Here is a 15,269-nt window from a genome sequence, read left to right on the forward strand (position 1 = left end):
CGCAAGAGTTATGGAATGCAGACAGACATCACGATGCAGAAACAGTACCTAGGATTATCAGGGTCACCCCCCGCCCCCGTAGAGTATACACAGAATTATCCATATAACAGAACCATAATTTGCTCACCAGCAGGACCTATGGGAGTGTCCCATAAAAAATAAATAAATGAAAAAAGTTTTTAAAAAAATAAAATAAAAATAAACCCACTTGCAGGTCCAATCCTCCCGGGGGGGTTGCTTGTAGTTAAGTGGCGGCTGAGTCAAATCTAGAAAAGAGCATAACAATCATTGATGATCCAGGTGCCGCCAAAGTAAAGAAAATAAAATGTCCGGCCCAGAAGAACAGATCCCTGATTGTTGTAACCAGATGATAGTCCAGCAGTCAAGTCAAAACAGTCGCATTCAAAGAACCAATGCCTCCGTGTCGAAATCCAAAGACAGCAACAAGGCAAGCTGAGTGAATAAAGCAAGATTTATCATAGTTCCAGCTGATGCAGTGCAGACCTCCGCATTACCCCTTCACACTCCATCTCCTCGACAGAATGGGAAGGGAACAGATCAGCTGTACCGCGAGGCCGAAGAGAACCAGAGATGCCAGTCGAGTTGAGGAAAAACTGCGCCTCAGCCGGTTACTGAAACAGATGGGTTTGTGAAGCACGAGTGATCTTGAGGACTGGAGTATATAGCAGAAAGGCCTGCAGACCCTGAGAGCGATCTAGACCCATCGTCTGTGAAAAGTACCGCCTGCTCTGAGCTGTGTAATTGCTATAGGGATAGAGCCTAATGCCCTTCCCAGTGTGACAGAGAGATGTCTTCCCAGCAGCCTGAAGAATGAGCTGGCAGTCTGTATAGTGGAGAAGATTAAAGATGAGTGTTTGTGGTCTGTCGGTCATCCAGGACCTGTCTGAATATATGCGGTGTGCCCTCATAATTTCGATGTTCTTGCCCATGAGAGAAGGAAACCACCTTGGTAGCATTTTGGTTAAGAAATCTATGGCATTCTCATCTTCCAATCCTTCCTCCCGGCCTACAAGACATAAATTATGCAGTTGACCAGCAGTGAGGTGATTAGAACTATAGTTAAAAAAGGCGAAGGGTAGAAAGGAGCGAGATCTCTACGCTGCCATTACAGCATGGCCACATGATCCCCTTTATGTGTCAGTTTTTGTTTACTCTTTTATTTTGCTGTGTGAGCAGTGCTTTTGTCAATCCTTTTTATTTATTTTTTGTTTCAATAAAAGCGACGCACCAGTGCGCTTTCACCCGTAGTACCTGCTTGTGTGTCTCTGTCAGCTGTCTGCTCTGGGGACGTCAACACTTGGCTGTCCTGTCACACAGAGAAAACTGTTAAATGCATAGTAGAAGCATAATAAAACTGCAAGAATACTGTGTAACAATAGGATGGTAAACTCTTCTAAGGGAGTTTTCTCTGTTCCTCCAGTGCGCTCCGTGCAGACATCACTCCCACGAGACCCACTATCTCCACCAGCTACATACATGGCACCTCCAGCTGGCCACTCCTGCCCAAGACGGTGGGTCAGTGCCTGGACGACATGGTGGAGAAACGCCCTGAGCGCGAGGCCCTGGTCTTCATGAGAGACGGCATCCGCAAGACCTTCGCTCAGTTCAAACAGGATGTGAGTGGCAGCCTTACCTTCGTGATATGGGTGGTAAACAGAACTCAGGCAGCATAACATCAGTTCAACTAAAGATTTATTTAAATGATAAAAAACAAATGACAGGTCACAGTGGATTGACCCAAAGCTCTGTGCCTCTCGTCTGTTTTTGATAATTTTTGTATTCATGAACGATGCATGTGTGTAGATTTTTAAGTACAATGCAATATTTTGAAACTTTAAACTGCTGATTCCTGACTGATCACTTCAGAGCTTCAACAAGGAACAGACACACACACTGACACAGACACACACGGACACACACGGACACACACACTCTCACACACACGTTTGCATTCCTATATTTGTGGGGACTTTTTATTGACTATTTCTAACTCCAATCAGACAAAACTCTATACAGGGTGAAAGTCGACAAACTAAATATTTTGCCAATTTCAGTTTTTTTTTATTTTTTTAAGGCATATTTAGTTCTTAAAAAGGTGTTTTACAAAGTGGGGATGTTCCACAACATCATTGTTTCAGGAGTTACTATCTTTGTGGGGACATTTTCTTAAATTTTCTCTGCACATTGATAGAAATACACACACATACTCACTGACTCACTCATGCATGCACGCAAACAAAGCTGCCTCTAGTCTTGTGAGTCAAGGGCTGCCATAGTAACAACCCCGTTGGGTAGGTGCATCTCGATTCCCAACCCTGACAGTATGTCCTGACAGTCACATCCTCAACTCACTTCATGTGGGACTGAGGCTGGATCAGATAAACACAGATATGGTGTTACAACAAATATGCCTGGTTTGCAGTGATTATAATAAATTATAATGACTCATGTACAGTATTTTAAATCATTACTGTCCTTGTTGTTGTCCATGTAAAAGCTGTACAGTGCACACTGCAGGGTTTTGTATGTCAGAACATTCCAAAACTATATAGGAACCTACAAGTAAAATCTAATTATTTTATTTCTAATATTAACAAAAAACCAGGTTAGCCCAAGCACTGTCAGATCACAGTAAAATCACACGCAAGTCATCTTGGACATACGTCAACTCTGATTATGGTGAAATCAGAGGAATTACTTTTGTGGTTACTACGTTGGTTTACGTACAAAATACAGCAAATGGCGAATTTCATAATTGTGACAAGTGATTTCTTGCATAGCCTTTCCCTGTCCTCTGTGGTAACACTAGGCCTGAAACTGCAACCCAGTATTGCAAATAGCATCCAAGCATACGGAAGTCCACTTATGTTATTTTCCAATTTGATGTCGTCTGAGATGACTTGTGTCCCATAGTGCTAGGGCCGACCTGGTTTAGAGACAGGTTTCCTGTGACACATCACACCACTTGTTTGAGGTCTCCTTGTCTCTTGGCAGGTGGACCAGCTGTCTGCAGGGCTGCTGGCCCTGGGGCTGAAGAGAGGAGACCGGCTGGGAATGTGGGGCCCCAACTCCTACGAGTGGCTGCTGGTTCAGTTTGCCACGGCGCAGGCCGGGATCATCCTGGTGAGAAGCTGCTCTGCAGGTTTTGTGTTCTTGTAAAAACCACCACCTCGGCTAATATCTAAAGCTTAGCTTTTGGCTTCATACTGTGTACCATACATTACTGGATTTCTTGATTCCTTGCCACGTTCGATCAGCGGTATCGTACAAGAGAAACTTCATGGTAGTGATTTTACAAAGCTGCCGCATACTCGTATCTCAGAAGCCGTTTGAGGTAGTGACTTCATATTTGCAGGTTTTTATAAATCCTGGTAAGCTCTTTGAGTTAGCTGTATAGACAAAGAACACTTTGAGTTTTTGTCTTCATATTTGGTACAAGGCTGTATTCTATGATTTTCTCAGTTTGGTTCCATTACTGATAGTGTCCAGTAAAAATTGCATACATTGTTTTAGTCTCTGGTCAAATATAAGGATCAACATGCTTTTTCAAACACCCATTTTGCTAATGTTTACAAACCATTCGATCTCATATGCAACTCCCCTTATTCGGGCCCCCAGGGAGACTTTTGTTCACGTTCTAGTTTGAATGCCCTGGCTACGTGAGTCTGGAGTGCTGTTTTCAGTATTGTTTCACAGTCGCAGTGAAGGGTTGGTTTGAATGCCCTGGCTGGGTGAGTTAGGGTTAAGGTTAGGGTGCCGTGTTAAAGCTTTGGTGCAGTGTTTGTTCATTACTACAAGCCCCTGTCCCAGGCTCAGGGCTCATTGTGTTTCAGAGCATGATGACTGACTTCACTGACACGGAAGAGGCTGCCTCAGCATGTCTGTTCGCTTCCTCCCACAGGTCTCTGTGAATCCAGCCTACCAGGTCAAGGAGGTAGAGGTTGCCCTCCAGAAGGTAGGGTTCACTCTCTCCCTCTTATAATAAGCAGGAAAACAAATATTTATGTATTTAACTTTTCAATGTCAATGATTTATGTATATATAGAACTGCCTTCATCTCCTTGCCAGGAATGGGTCTGTCCTTTTTGTTAAACTGTGCATACGGTATGACTTGAAGAATGCAGACTCTGTGAGTTTCCATAGCTCTGCACGAGTCTCCCTTTCAGAATGCTTACTGTAGTTTGCCAGCACAGCCTTCCTTTAAAAAATTTCAATATAACCATGGTACATATTGTATGTTGTAGCAGTAAATTCATAGTATTCGCATGGGAAAAGAATGTGAAAGTGCACAGACACTGCAAATGCTGAACTCTGGCAGGGGTTCTTGTTGCGCCAGGGAGGTTTCTGTTAGTCACACTGCTTTCTCACATACATAACACCGGACGGCACCAGAATATTCTGTTTCATTGCAAAGAACAAAAGTGTGTTCCTATGGAAACAATACCTCATAAAGCCCACCGCACACAGTCCTGACTCCTCTCATCTGAGTTTGCACGGATTCTGCGATCAGTTGTGCTCGGTTTTGGTTTGACGTCACAGCTGAGTTTTTCCCGACTGCGTGTCGCACACTGCTAAGACTGAATTACTTACCACAACTAGATACTGGTGATTACTATGTATGCAAATGTAATTAATACTGCCCTGTACACCTTTTTGTATTAACTTAGTATCAAGTTTGAATTGACTTCTGTTTAGTACAGTATTGAAGAGGATTGGGAGAGTTAATACTGTGTAATAGACAGGCAGCGATATGCAAGCACTAACATTCAAGAGGTCAGAAAATGGAGGTGGAAAATACACCTGAAGAACCTTTTGAGTTGTAGAAAGGGAGTGTTTGCATATCACTGTTAATCTAATAAACAATATCAGCTCTTCAACTCATTCTCGCCAAACCCATCTCTCGGGATATCCCTGCACAGTAACCACAATTCTAAACACCATTACACTTGATCAAGTAGTTGACCCAGGTCTTTTCATTGACATTTATAATCCACTTTACCATGCTTTCACTTTCCTACACCTGGCTTTCACCAGGGTGTGTGGCAGTACACATTTAGAAGGGTCTGGTTCGTGATCTTGTCTCTGCTTTGCTGCACATTGCTGCTGGAATATACTGCCTGACTGCTTCTGTGTACAGGTTGGCTGTGCCGCGGTGGTGTGCCCGAGCCAGTTTAAAACCCAGCGGTACTATGACATGTTGAAGCAGATCTGTCCCGAGCTGGAGAAGGCCTCTCCCGGGGGCCTCAAAAGCAGCAGGTATGGTATAGCAAAGCATAGAGCGCTAATGTAGCCTGTATAGCCGTGGCATGAAGCAGCCGTTGCATTGAATCACATGAAGTGCAGACTCACTGTTCTAAACTATGTGTGTGTCTCTGTGTTTGTGTGCATGTCTATGTCTGTGTGCATGTTTGTGTATGTGTGTGTGTGTGTGTGTGTGTGTGTATGTGTGTGTGTTGCAGGTTGCCAGACCTGAGCACGGTCATCATGCTGGACAGTAAACTGCCCGGAGCCTTCCAGATGTCGGAGGTGATGCAGGCAGGGACCAGCAAGCACCTGGAGCAGCTGCGCACTCTGCAGAGGAAGCTGTCCTGCGATGACCCCATCAACATCCAGTTCACCTCGGTACACACCCCCCCGAGTTCCCCGGCGCACAATAAATCCAATACACCCACACACCCATTCCTTACCTACAGGGTGTGCAAACTTTACAAACATGCATTGTTGCACAGAGGGCGTGCTACTTCTTTCTGAAAGACGATCTGAAGTAAAGCTTTGAGAATCAAACCCTGTAAAACCTGATAAAATAGCAAACAACTGGATACAATTCTACGATTTTCTTGCTCCATTCGAGCAATTCCCATATTGGTCGTTTTGATTTTGCACAGTGCAGCGCTGATGTTGTGGTTGTAATGCCCTACCCTATGTGTGTATCTCTGATACAGGGGACCACAGGGAGCCCAAAAGGAGCCGTGCTGTCCCATCACAACATCGTGAACAACGCCAACTTCATCGGCCTGCGCCTGGGCTATGACTGGAAGGTGAGCTCTGGAGCTGCGCTTCCAGCACAGGGCTTTATCTGCGCACAGTGACACAGCAGAAAGGAGACCAGCTCACAGCACAGGGCTTTATCTGCGCACAGTGACACAGCAGAAAGGAGACCAGCTCCCAGCACAGAGCTTCTCAACACAGTGACACAGCAGAAAGGAGACCAGCTCCCAGCACAGGGCTTCTGAACACAGTGACACAGTGCTTTATCCCAGGATAGGCTCTCAAGCTGAGGCATATTTATTTACCAGTTCTGTTGTTTTTTGTACCTCCTCCAAGACTACAAGTTTATAAAGTTTTTCACTTTTCAGCCAGAGACTTCATATTCACACTATTATGGAAATGACTCCAGGCGAACTCTAATGGTATCCCACACTTATACCTGTTCTTGTCCAATTGTGATGAATTTTTCACAATTTGGGGATTTGTACCTCTCCATCTGACTCTGTACTTCAAGTTGTACATGCTGATGCAGGTGATAGTGATGCACTCTCTCATGACAGAGACAGTTCTGATGCTGTCTTCCTAGCGGCCCCTGACATGCTTGTTCGGTGTATAATCCTCTCTCAGGACTTGCGTGTATGTCTACCGGTTCCCATGTACCACTGCTTTGCCTCGGTGGGCGGCGCCATGGTGATGGCTGTGCATGGCTGCACCCTTGTCTTCCCCTCCCCAAGCTTCGAGGGGCGTGCCACACTGGAGGCCATCCAGACTGAGAGGTGGGTGGGATCAGCATGGAGAGGGGAGTGGAGAGGGTGTCAGCTCAGAGAGGGGAGAGGGTGTCAGCATAGAGAGGGGAGGGGAGAGGATGTCACCAGACTCAGCACTGAGGGGAGGAGGTGTCATCACTGAGCGAGGAGGGGGATTCAGCACAGGGAGGGGAGAGGGTGTCAGCACAGCGGGGAGGGGAGGGGGAGACAGTCGTGACTCGCACCACCCCTCCCCCCACAGTCGTGACTCCACTGAGGTGAGGGGGGGTGACTCGCACCCCCCCCCCAACAGGGGTACCCAGTCCCCACAGTTGTGTCTCTCAGAGAGGGGAGGGTTGATGGTGTTAGCATTGAGGAGAGGGGGTGTCAGCACTAGCGGGTAGGGGGTGTCAGCACAGAGAGGGGAGGGGGGTTACCACTGAGAGGGGAGGGGAGAGGGTGTCAGCACAGAGGGGAGGGGGGGTTGTCAGCACTGAGGGGAGGGGAGAGGGTGTCAGCACAGAGGGGAGGGGGGTGGTGTCAGCACGGAGAGGGGAGGGGAGAGCGTGTCGGCAGACTCAGCACTGAGAGTAGTGAGGAAGGAGTCAGCACTGAGCAGGAAGGGGGTCAGCACAGAGAGGGGAGGGGAGAGGGTGTCAGCACAGAGGGGAGGGGGGTGGTGTCAGCACGGAGAGGGGAGGGGAGAGCGTGTCGGCAGACTCGGCACTGAGAGTAGTGAGGAAGGAGTCAGCACTGAGCAGGAAGGGGGTCAGCACAGAGAGGGGAGGGGAGAGGGTGTCAGCACAGAGGGGAGGGGGGTGGTGTCAGCACGGTGTGGGGAGGGGAGAGCGTGTCGGCAGACTCGGCACTGAGAGTAGTGAGGAAGGAGTCAGCGCTGAGCAGGAAGGGGGTCAGCACAGAGAGGGGAGGGGAGAGGGTGTCAGCACAGAGGGGAGGGGGGTGGTGTCAGCACGGAGAGGGGAGAGCGTGTCGGCAGACTCGGCACTGAGAGTAGTGAGGAAGGAGTCAGCACTGAGCAGGAAGGGGGTCAGCACAGAGAGGGGAGGGGAGAGGGTGTCAGCACAGAGGGGAGGGGGGTGGTGTCAGCACGGTGTGGGGAGGGGAGAGCGTGTCGGCAGACTCGGCACTGAGAGTAGTGAGGAAGGAGTCAGCACTGAGCAGGAAGGGGGTCAGCACAGAGAGGGGAGGGGAGAGGGTGTCAGCACAGAGGGGAGGGGGGTGGTGTCAGCACGGTGTGGGGAGGGGAGAGCGTGTCGGCAGACTTGGCACTGAGAGTAGTGAGGAAGGAGTCAGCACTGAGCAGGAAGGGGGTCAGCACAGAGAGGGGAGGGGAGAGGGTGTCAGCACAGAGGGGAGGGGGGTGGTGTCAGCACGGTGTGGGGAGGGGAGAGCGTGTCGGCAGACTCGGCACTGAGAGTAGTGAGGAAGGAGTCAGCACTGAGCGGGAAGGGGGTCAGCACAGAGAGGGGAGGGGAGAGGGTGTCAGCACAGAGGGGAGGGGGGTGGTGTCAGCACGGTGTGGGGAGGGGAGAGCGTGTCGGCAGACTCGGCACTGAGAGTAGTGAGGAAGGAGTCAGCGCTGAGCAGGAAGGGGGTCAGCACAGAGAGGGGAGGGGAGAGGGTGTCAGCACGGAGAGGGGAGATGAGACGGTGTCAGTACTGAGAGGGGTGAGGAGGGAGTGTCAGCACAGAGAGGGGAGGGGGTTAGCACTGAGGAGAGGGGGTGTCAGCACTGAGGGGGGGTTGAGAGGGTGCCAGTACAGAGAGGGGAGGGGTGTCAGCACAGAGAGGAGGTGAGAGGGTGCCAGTACAGAGAGGGGAGGGGTGTCAGCACAGAGAGGAGGGGAGAGGGTGTCACGGAGAGGGGAGGGGTGTCAGCACAGAGAGGAGGGGAGAGGGTGTCAGCACGGAGAGGGGAGGGAGTGTCCACACTGAGGGGAGGGGATGGTGGGTGGGGTAAGCACTGAGAGGTAAGGGTAGGAGTAAGGGGGAGGTGTACAGCTCTGGAACCTGTTACTGAAGCAACACCTGTTTAGTTTTTCTGTCACTAACCACATCTCTCCTCCCCAGATGCAACCTTGTTTGCGGCACCCCCACTATGTTCATCGATATGCTTGGGCAGCCAGCTATCGACAGCATTGACTTCTCCTCATTGTCTGCAGGTGATGGGCTGCTGATTCACAGAGCACATGATAAAGACCATTTTATTTCTTTGGAATGAGGGCGGGTAACTTTTTTTTTTTTTCCCACAGCTAAACAAAAAATAATGACCTGCCTGTAACTGTATATGTGAAGAAGATAATTTATTATTGGGGGTTTTCCCAAAGGTCAAAGGTCAGAACTTTTGTTTACTTGTTTTTAACTGTGATGGAGAAAAAATAACACCCTACATCACTGTTCTAACCTAAGTATGTTGTGCAAATAAATGTTTCTTTTAACTGTTATTTTAACCTGAAAACATAAAACTACCAAAACAAATTGCTGTGAGTAAAAGAAAGAACCGTGAGTAACGTACCTGTAGGGGTGAGTGGCGATCCATTGTTTCTGGTTTGCAATGTTTAATTTATCCTGACACCGTAACTGCTTGTGGAGAATAGGTGCACATATTCTGTACAATAACATGACTTGTTAGCAGCAACAAGAGTTGAAAGATATTAGGATAAAAATAATTGAAATCACTTGCTTGAGTTTAATTGTGCAGCTACTACAGTGATTTAGATGAAGAGATGAGCGCCACCATTGTGGAAGTGCGGCCGCAGATTTGCATGCCTATGTTAGTCAATGGGGGGACTTAAAACTGACATTAAATTATAGTGTTATTATTAGCAGACTCCTTTATCCAAGATGACTTACAGAGACTAGGGTGTGAAATATGCATCAGTTGCAGAATCAGTTACAACAACATCTCACCCAAAAGATGGAGCACTAGGATGTTAAGTGACTTGCTCAGGGTCACGCAGCGAGTGAGCCAGAATTTGAACCAAGAACCTCCTGGTTACAAGCCTCTTTCTTTAGCCACCGGACCACACAGCCTCCTTAGTATGTTTTCCAAGATTGAAAAACTAAAGGGAGAGTAATTTGATTATTGTGAAGTGATAAATCCAGGTATTTAGACATAACATATATTACTTTGAAGGATGGTTTGAATTATTTTTATGTTTAAAATATTGGACTAGTCCAAGGGAGGGGTTAGTCACTGGGACAGGTATAAATACCTGTGATGGCCTCATACTAGGGAGAGAGGTTCTGACAAGACCAGTGAAAGAATAGCAGTGTACCCTGTGAACAGACATTGATTACTGTTTTGAAAAGTGAACGTCAAAAGGCTAGCTAAGTGTCCTGATTATGGATGGCTGTTATTAGACCAAAGATCTCAAAAAACCCTCTCATTGCTCTTTACTCTTGTCTCCTGGCTACTTCCTGTGGCAGACACCTGGCCACGATATCTTCACACTTGTTTACACCTGGCCACGATATCTTCACACTTGTTTTTGGATAACTCGTGCAATTTCCACTAAAAAGACACCTAACACAAGTTTTATTTTTTAAATTTTGGGGTCCAAAATCAACCACATTTTGACCTCTTGACCCTGGTGTGAATTAGAGGGTGTCGAGTGTTACCTGTTGGGTGATTTGTCACAGAATGACCCGTACAGTTCCTTCAAATGAGTTAGAGTAGCTGCAGTATATCATTATTAACATCTTATTTACAGCAAGTGAAAACATTAATGTCATAAATAAGATCTGTCATTAAAACAAACTCACCCATGAGACAGAATTCCTGTATGCCAGGGGTTTGTGTGTTCCACTGCATTAGAAATAAGTGTTGTATGTAGCTGTGTCTGTACAGTGGACGGATCGTGTAGAGATCGGGAATGAATAGTGAAAGAGATTTCTTGTCTGCGATTGCAGGGATAGTGGCTGGATCATCCTGCCCTGCAGAGGTTATGAAGAAGGTGATGAACACTATGAACATGCCAGATCTGTGTGTGAGTACCAGTGTTGCGGCACTGCATCACCTCATTACACTGAATTCACTGGAGCCAGTCTCCTCATCCACAACACACCTGTTTTAGCAATGTATTGCTGAGCTTACCTAGTCAGAGTAGCTGCATGGTCATACAATTTATTCTAGTGGATACGCTAGTGAAAACTGAATGTTATATTAAAACTTAAGTGTTACTAACCAGGCTGTAGAGTTTAAACACAGCGCCTTACTTTACCTGTTTTTCTGCTTTGTTGTACATGCTCCTGCAATATCTTTTTCAACATAATTGTAATGTTGTATATTTTTATTAACATATCCCTGGTCATAGTTTTGACTAGCTGTTGCTGTTTCACGTTGGTTATGCATCGGGTCTTCCCATCAGAATGTCTTCTGAATTCATAATATCAGCTGCTAAAATCCAACTTGTTCAATCAGAACATGTCATAGGTTCCCGACTCCTCTACCAACAAAGTTCAGCATTTTCATTGGTTCATCTGTCCTGCCAGCTCGCTCTGGACAGGTTCAGAGGGGTGGGAGCAGGGTTATGAATATGCTTTCAGCCTGCATACAGTAAGTGAGTCTCATGTCCGTGCAGTGCGTTGTCAGCCAGGTTCAAAGTGGTCATAACCTCTCAGGGAGTGAGAATGGGAGAAATGTGTGTCTTTTCGTTCACATAGTCAGAAAAAAACAACATATGAATCCAAATAGAAATAACACTACCCAGGAACAAAAATTGTGTTACATAGTGTAATTAAATTCTCATTGATGTCCATTTCTGTTATTTCTGTGGTAATTTCTGCGTGAACGAGACATCCTTCGATTCTGTCCGAGTAATCACGTGTTCTGTACAGAAACATAGAAGGCTAGCGCAGACAAACAGTCAGTTTGAGACAACAAGGCAATTCTATCTTTGGAGAAAGAGGAAGTTTGTGTAGCAGCTTTCAGTGCCCCGCCCCTGGGCTATTCATTTGTGTTGTATGTTACGTGTAGTGTGTTAATGTTGGTGTGTAGTCATTGGTACATTGGAGCTGCCTTTGCCTCCACCACCTCCACCGGCAGGAGCAGAGCAGCTAGAGCTGCCTCTGCCTCTGCCTCCGCCACTTCCACCCGCAGGCGCAGAGCACCAGGAGCTGCCTCTGACTCCGCCACCTCCACCAGCACAGGGTGAATGCCTGCAGGGTCCCTGTCCACCAGCAGAGGGTGAATGCCTGCTGGGTCCCTGTCCACCAGCAGAGGGTGAATGCCTGCTGGGTCCCTTTCCACCAGCAGAGGGTGAATGCCTGCTCGTATCACTTCCCCCACCATCACGAGGAGAGGAGCTGGAGCTGCCTCTGCCATCAGGGGGAGAGGAGCAGGAGCTGACCAGAAGGACCAGGACTGGATGCTGGCTCTGCCTCCACGGACGTGGCGAGCAGGACCGCCAACGGTGGTCAGTGCTACCTACTGACCGAACGGATTCCTGGTGCCTGCTGCTCACCATCAGGGGGAGAGGAGCAGGAGCTGCCTCTCCCTTCACCAGAAGGACCAGGACTAGATGCTGGCAGTCCTTGCATAGGCTGCTACAGGAAGCACGGGGAATAACCGCCCGGCTGCAGTGGCCAAGAAGAGGGCCAAAACCTGCACCCCAGCTTGTCCTGACTCCCCTCACATCTGTCAGCCCCTAAGGACATGCCTGTTGGCGGGTTACTTCCGCCTAATGAGTGCTGTAGCGAGCCCTGCTACAGACCGCCAAACGGATTCCTACATGGCTGTCCACCGACACCCGTGTGTGGTACCTGACGGACGACGCTGGCCTCTAGGCGGACCCCTTCGGGCTGCTCTGCATCGCCAGGGGCTGCCTCTGTCTCCACATTGCCTATGGAGCCACCCTGGCAGGGTTCGAGGGAGAAGCAAGCTCCTGCTGCTGCCTCTATGGCCTGGGGCGGCGTCACGGTGGCAGGAGATGCACGGTACCAGAGGGAGAGGGCGCTTGAAAGAAGGGGGGACTTCAGGTTCACCGCAGGGAGCAACCAGGACTGACCCAGCGAATGAGTGCAGCCCACTCGGTGGGGCCCAGACAGAGCTTGACGAGGTGGGACGGTCCACCAGTCAGCCCGTGCCAGTCGAGCAGTGCAAAAGCCATGGTCCCCAGTGTATGAGCTGCCCTCCAGGCCCCTTCTGACCTTGACGCCCGATACTTTTTGAGGGGGGGCTGCTGTGGGGACGGAAAGGCCAGGTGCTGTCCTCACCGGGGGGGACTTACTAGACGGGGCAAAGTCCAAAAGGCGACGGTGTGGTTTGTTACCATGTAATTGTGTAGAGACGTTGGTGTATACCTGGTACGACAAGTTGGACACGGGATGTCTGTGTACACTGCCTGTTTTAAAAGGTACATATACCGAGGACACTGATTCACAGCACTTTTCACGGAAACACTCGAGTATATTGAGCCCTGTGAATTGCACCTGGCCTAAGGGTGTAAGTTGTACAGTGAGGCCCAACCAATAAACATGATTCACGAGTGAGGCAATGTTAAAAAACACTCTGACATACAAATGTGTGCATTTCGACCCTATCGACCGGTCGTTGGGTTGTGAGGAAATATGAGCAAACGGAATAACCAATTTACCCAATACTTAACCAGACACATGTTCTCATGAAATTTTACATATATGCTACTAACGTGCGTGAAGTGCACGTTCATTTTATATACACTGTGCCCTTTATCGTGAAAGTTAAGTGCACGTCAACCAGGCCCGAGGGTTAACTTACTAACAATTCGTTAACTCAGAGTCTGTCGACGTATTTTAGGCCGTACTGTGCCGTTTTATTGAGCGAGCCCCAAAACACACGACACACACCTGTGCCCACTCTTGTTTCAAATAAGTTCTAATGTTAACGATTTATAAACACGACCTCTTGCGTGGCCATGAACATATTCATTTCACTCACCAATCAGGTCACTCGTTTGTCTGTCTGTTTATTGTCTGTTCGTTTTGGCTACTGTGCCATTTTATTTTACAAAGTGTTTTTGTTCAAACCTTTTATTTTTCTGTATTTAATAAACCGCGCAGCAGCAAATTCATTTCACTCAGCATATCCCCTTGCAGTGCTAAGTGTGTTCATTTCTGGTCTGACGTCCCGACACACGCCATCCTGTTACACAGCTACAGAATATAGAATGGTAAATGTACACCTCTTCTAAATGAAAAAATCAGCTTGGACAGTTGTATTGGATTTATCACTGTATCATGTTTAAAGGTTTTCGAAGCCTTCGCAAACAGTAATGCGACAAACGTGAGAATCCATTGCATGGCCATGAGTTTCACGGGTAAACCTTGAGACTGCTTTTTCCTGGAAAATCTTTCCAGGAGCTTTTGTAAACCGGCCTGGGGTGAGGGGGGGGGAGGGGTCCCACGTTGACAAAGGCCTGTAGAGAGGGGGTGGGGGGGCGGCAGATGCGTGTATAAGTATGTGAACGTTCCTCGTGCACTGAATGTATGCCTGCCATAGAACTGCCTATGGGTCCTAAACCGTGCTATGTACAAACGGGGATTGCAGATATCACACACCGGCCATGAATTTTGTAGACATTAAGGGGGTTTAACAGTAGAGTACGGGAGAAAATCTGTCCCAGGAGATGTCCAAGAGAAGGGTCCAAAATATGGGCGATTCCTGGTGAATACGAGAGAGTTGACAGCTCTGTATATTATGTGTTTACAGGGGTGGACAGAACAATGGGGAACACATGCAGGAAGTACTGTAGCACACACTTCTGTGTAAATGGGATGTCTCGGACTAGAGGGCTTAAAGTAGGCACTCAGTAGAAGGAACTACAGACCATGATGGTCCTGTTTACTCCATATGGCCCGTGTTTCTAATTATTTGTCCACATTATGGTGCTTTTATGGCAGTGGAAAGGCATGAAAACAATACAAGTGCAACACACTTTATTTAAAATATACAAACTTTATTAAAATAAAATGCAATAAAAAGGTATATATACAGTACTGTGCAAAAGTTTTACGCAGGTGTGAAAAAATGCTGTAAAGTAAGAATGCTTTCAAAAATAGACCTGTTAATAGATTATATTTATCAATTAACTTAATGCAAAGTGAGTGAACAGAAGAAAAATCTAAATCAAATCCATATTTGGTGTGACCACCCTTTGCCTTCAAAACAGCATCAGTTCTTCTAGGTACACTTGCACAAAGTCAGGGATTTTGTAGGCATATAGTCAGGTGTATGATTAAACAATTATACCAAGCATGTTCTAATGATCATCAATTCAAAATATAGGTTGAAACACAATCATTAACTGAAACAGAAACAGCTGTGTAGGAGGAATAAAACTGGGTGAGGAACAGCCAAACTCAGCTAACAAGGTGAGGTTGCTGAAGACAGTTTACTGTCAAAAGTCATATACCATGGCAAGACTGAGCACAGCAACAAGACACAAGGTAGTTGTACTGCGTCAGCAAGGTCTCTCCCAGGCAGAAATTTCAAAGCAGACAGGGGTTTCCAGA

The 15,269-nt window shown here is 47.5% G+C and overlaps 1 protein-coding gene across 1 annotated transcript in view; it reads left to right on the forward strand.

The window, feature by feature from the left end:
- Nucleotides 1-15,269, forward strand: part of acsf2 (acyl-CoA synthetase family member 2) — an 89,884-nt gene that overhangs the window by 16,082 nt on the left and 58,533 nt on the right. The window contains exons 2-10 of the mRNA XM_041220700.1: nucleotides 1,442-1,637; nucleotides 3,016-3,144; nucleotides 3,923-3,976; nucleotides 5,159-5,277; nucleotides 5,481-5,643; nucleotides 5,964-6,059; nucleotides 6,637-6,785; nucleotides 8,847-8,938; nucleotides 10,689-10,765. Coding sequence (XP_041076634.1) covers nucleotides 1,442-1,637; nucleotides 3,016-3,144; nucleotides 3,923-3,976; nucleotides 5,159-5,277; nucleotides 5,481-5,643; nucleotides 5,964-6,059; nucleotides 6,637-6,785; nucleotides 8,847-8,938; nucleotides 10,689-10,765 — 1,075 coding nt within the window. The remainder of the gene's footprint in view (nucleotides 1-1,441; nucleotides 1,638-3,015; nucleotides 3,145-3,922; nucleotides 3,977-5,158; nucleotides 5,278-5,480; nucleotides 5,644-5,963; nucleotides 6,060-6,636; nucleotides 6,786-8,846; nucleotides 8,939-10,688; nucleotides 10,766-15,269) is intronic.

Source organism: Polyodon spathula, chromosome 20 (assembly GCF_017654505.1).
Source record: "Polyodon spathula isolate WHYD16114869_AA chromosome 20, ASM1765450v1, whole genome shotgun sequence".
Classification (NCBI taxonomy): Eukaryota; Metazoa; Chordata; class Actinopteri; order Acipenseriformes; family Polyodontidae; genus Polyodon; species Polyodon spathula.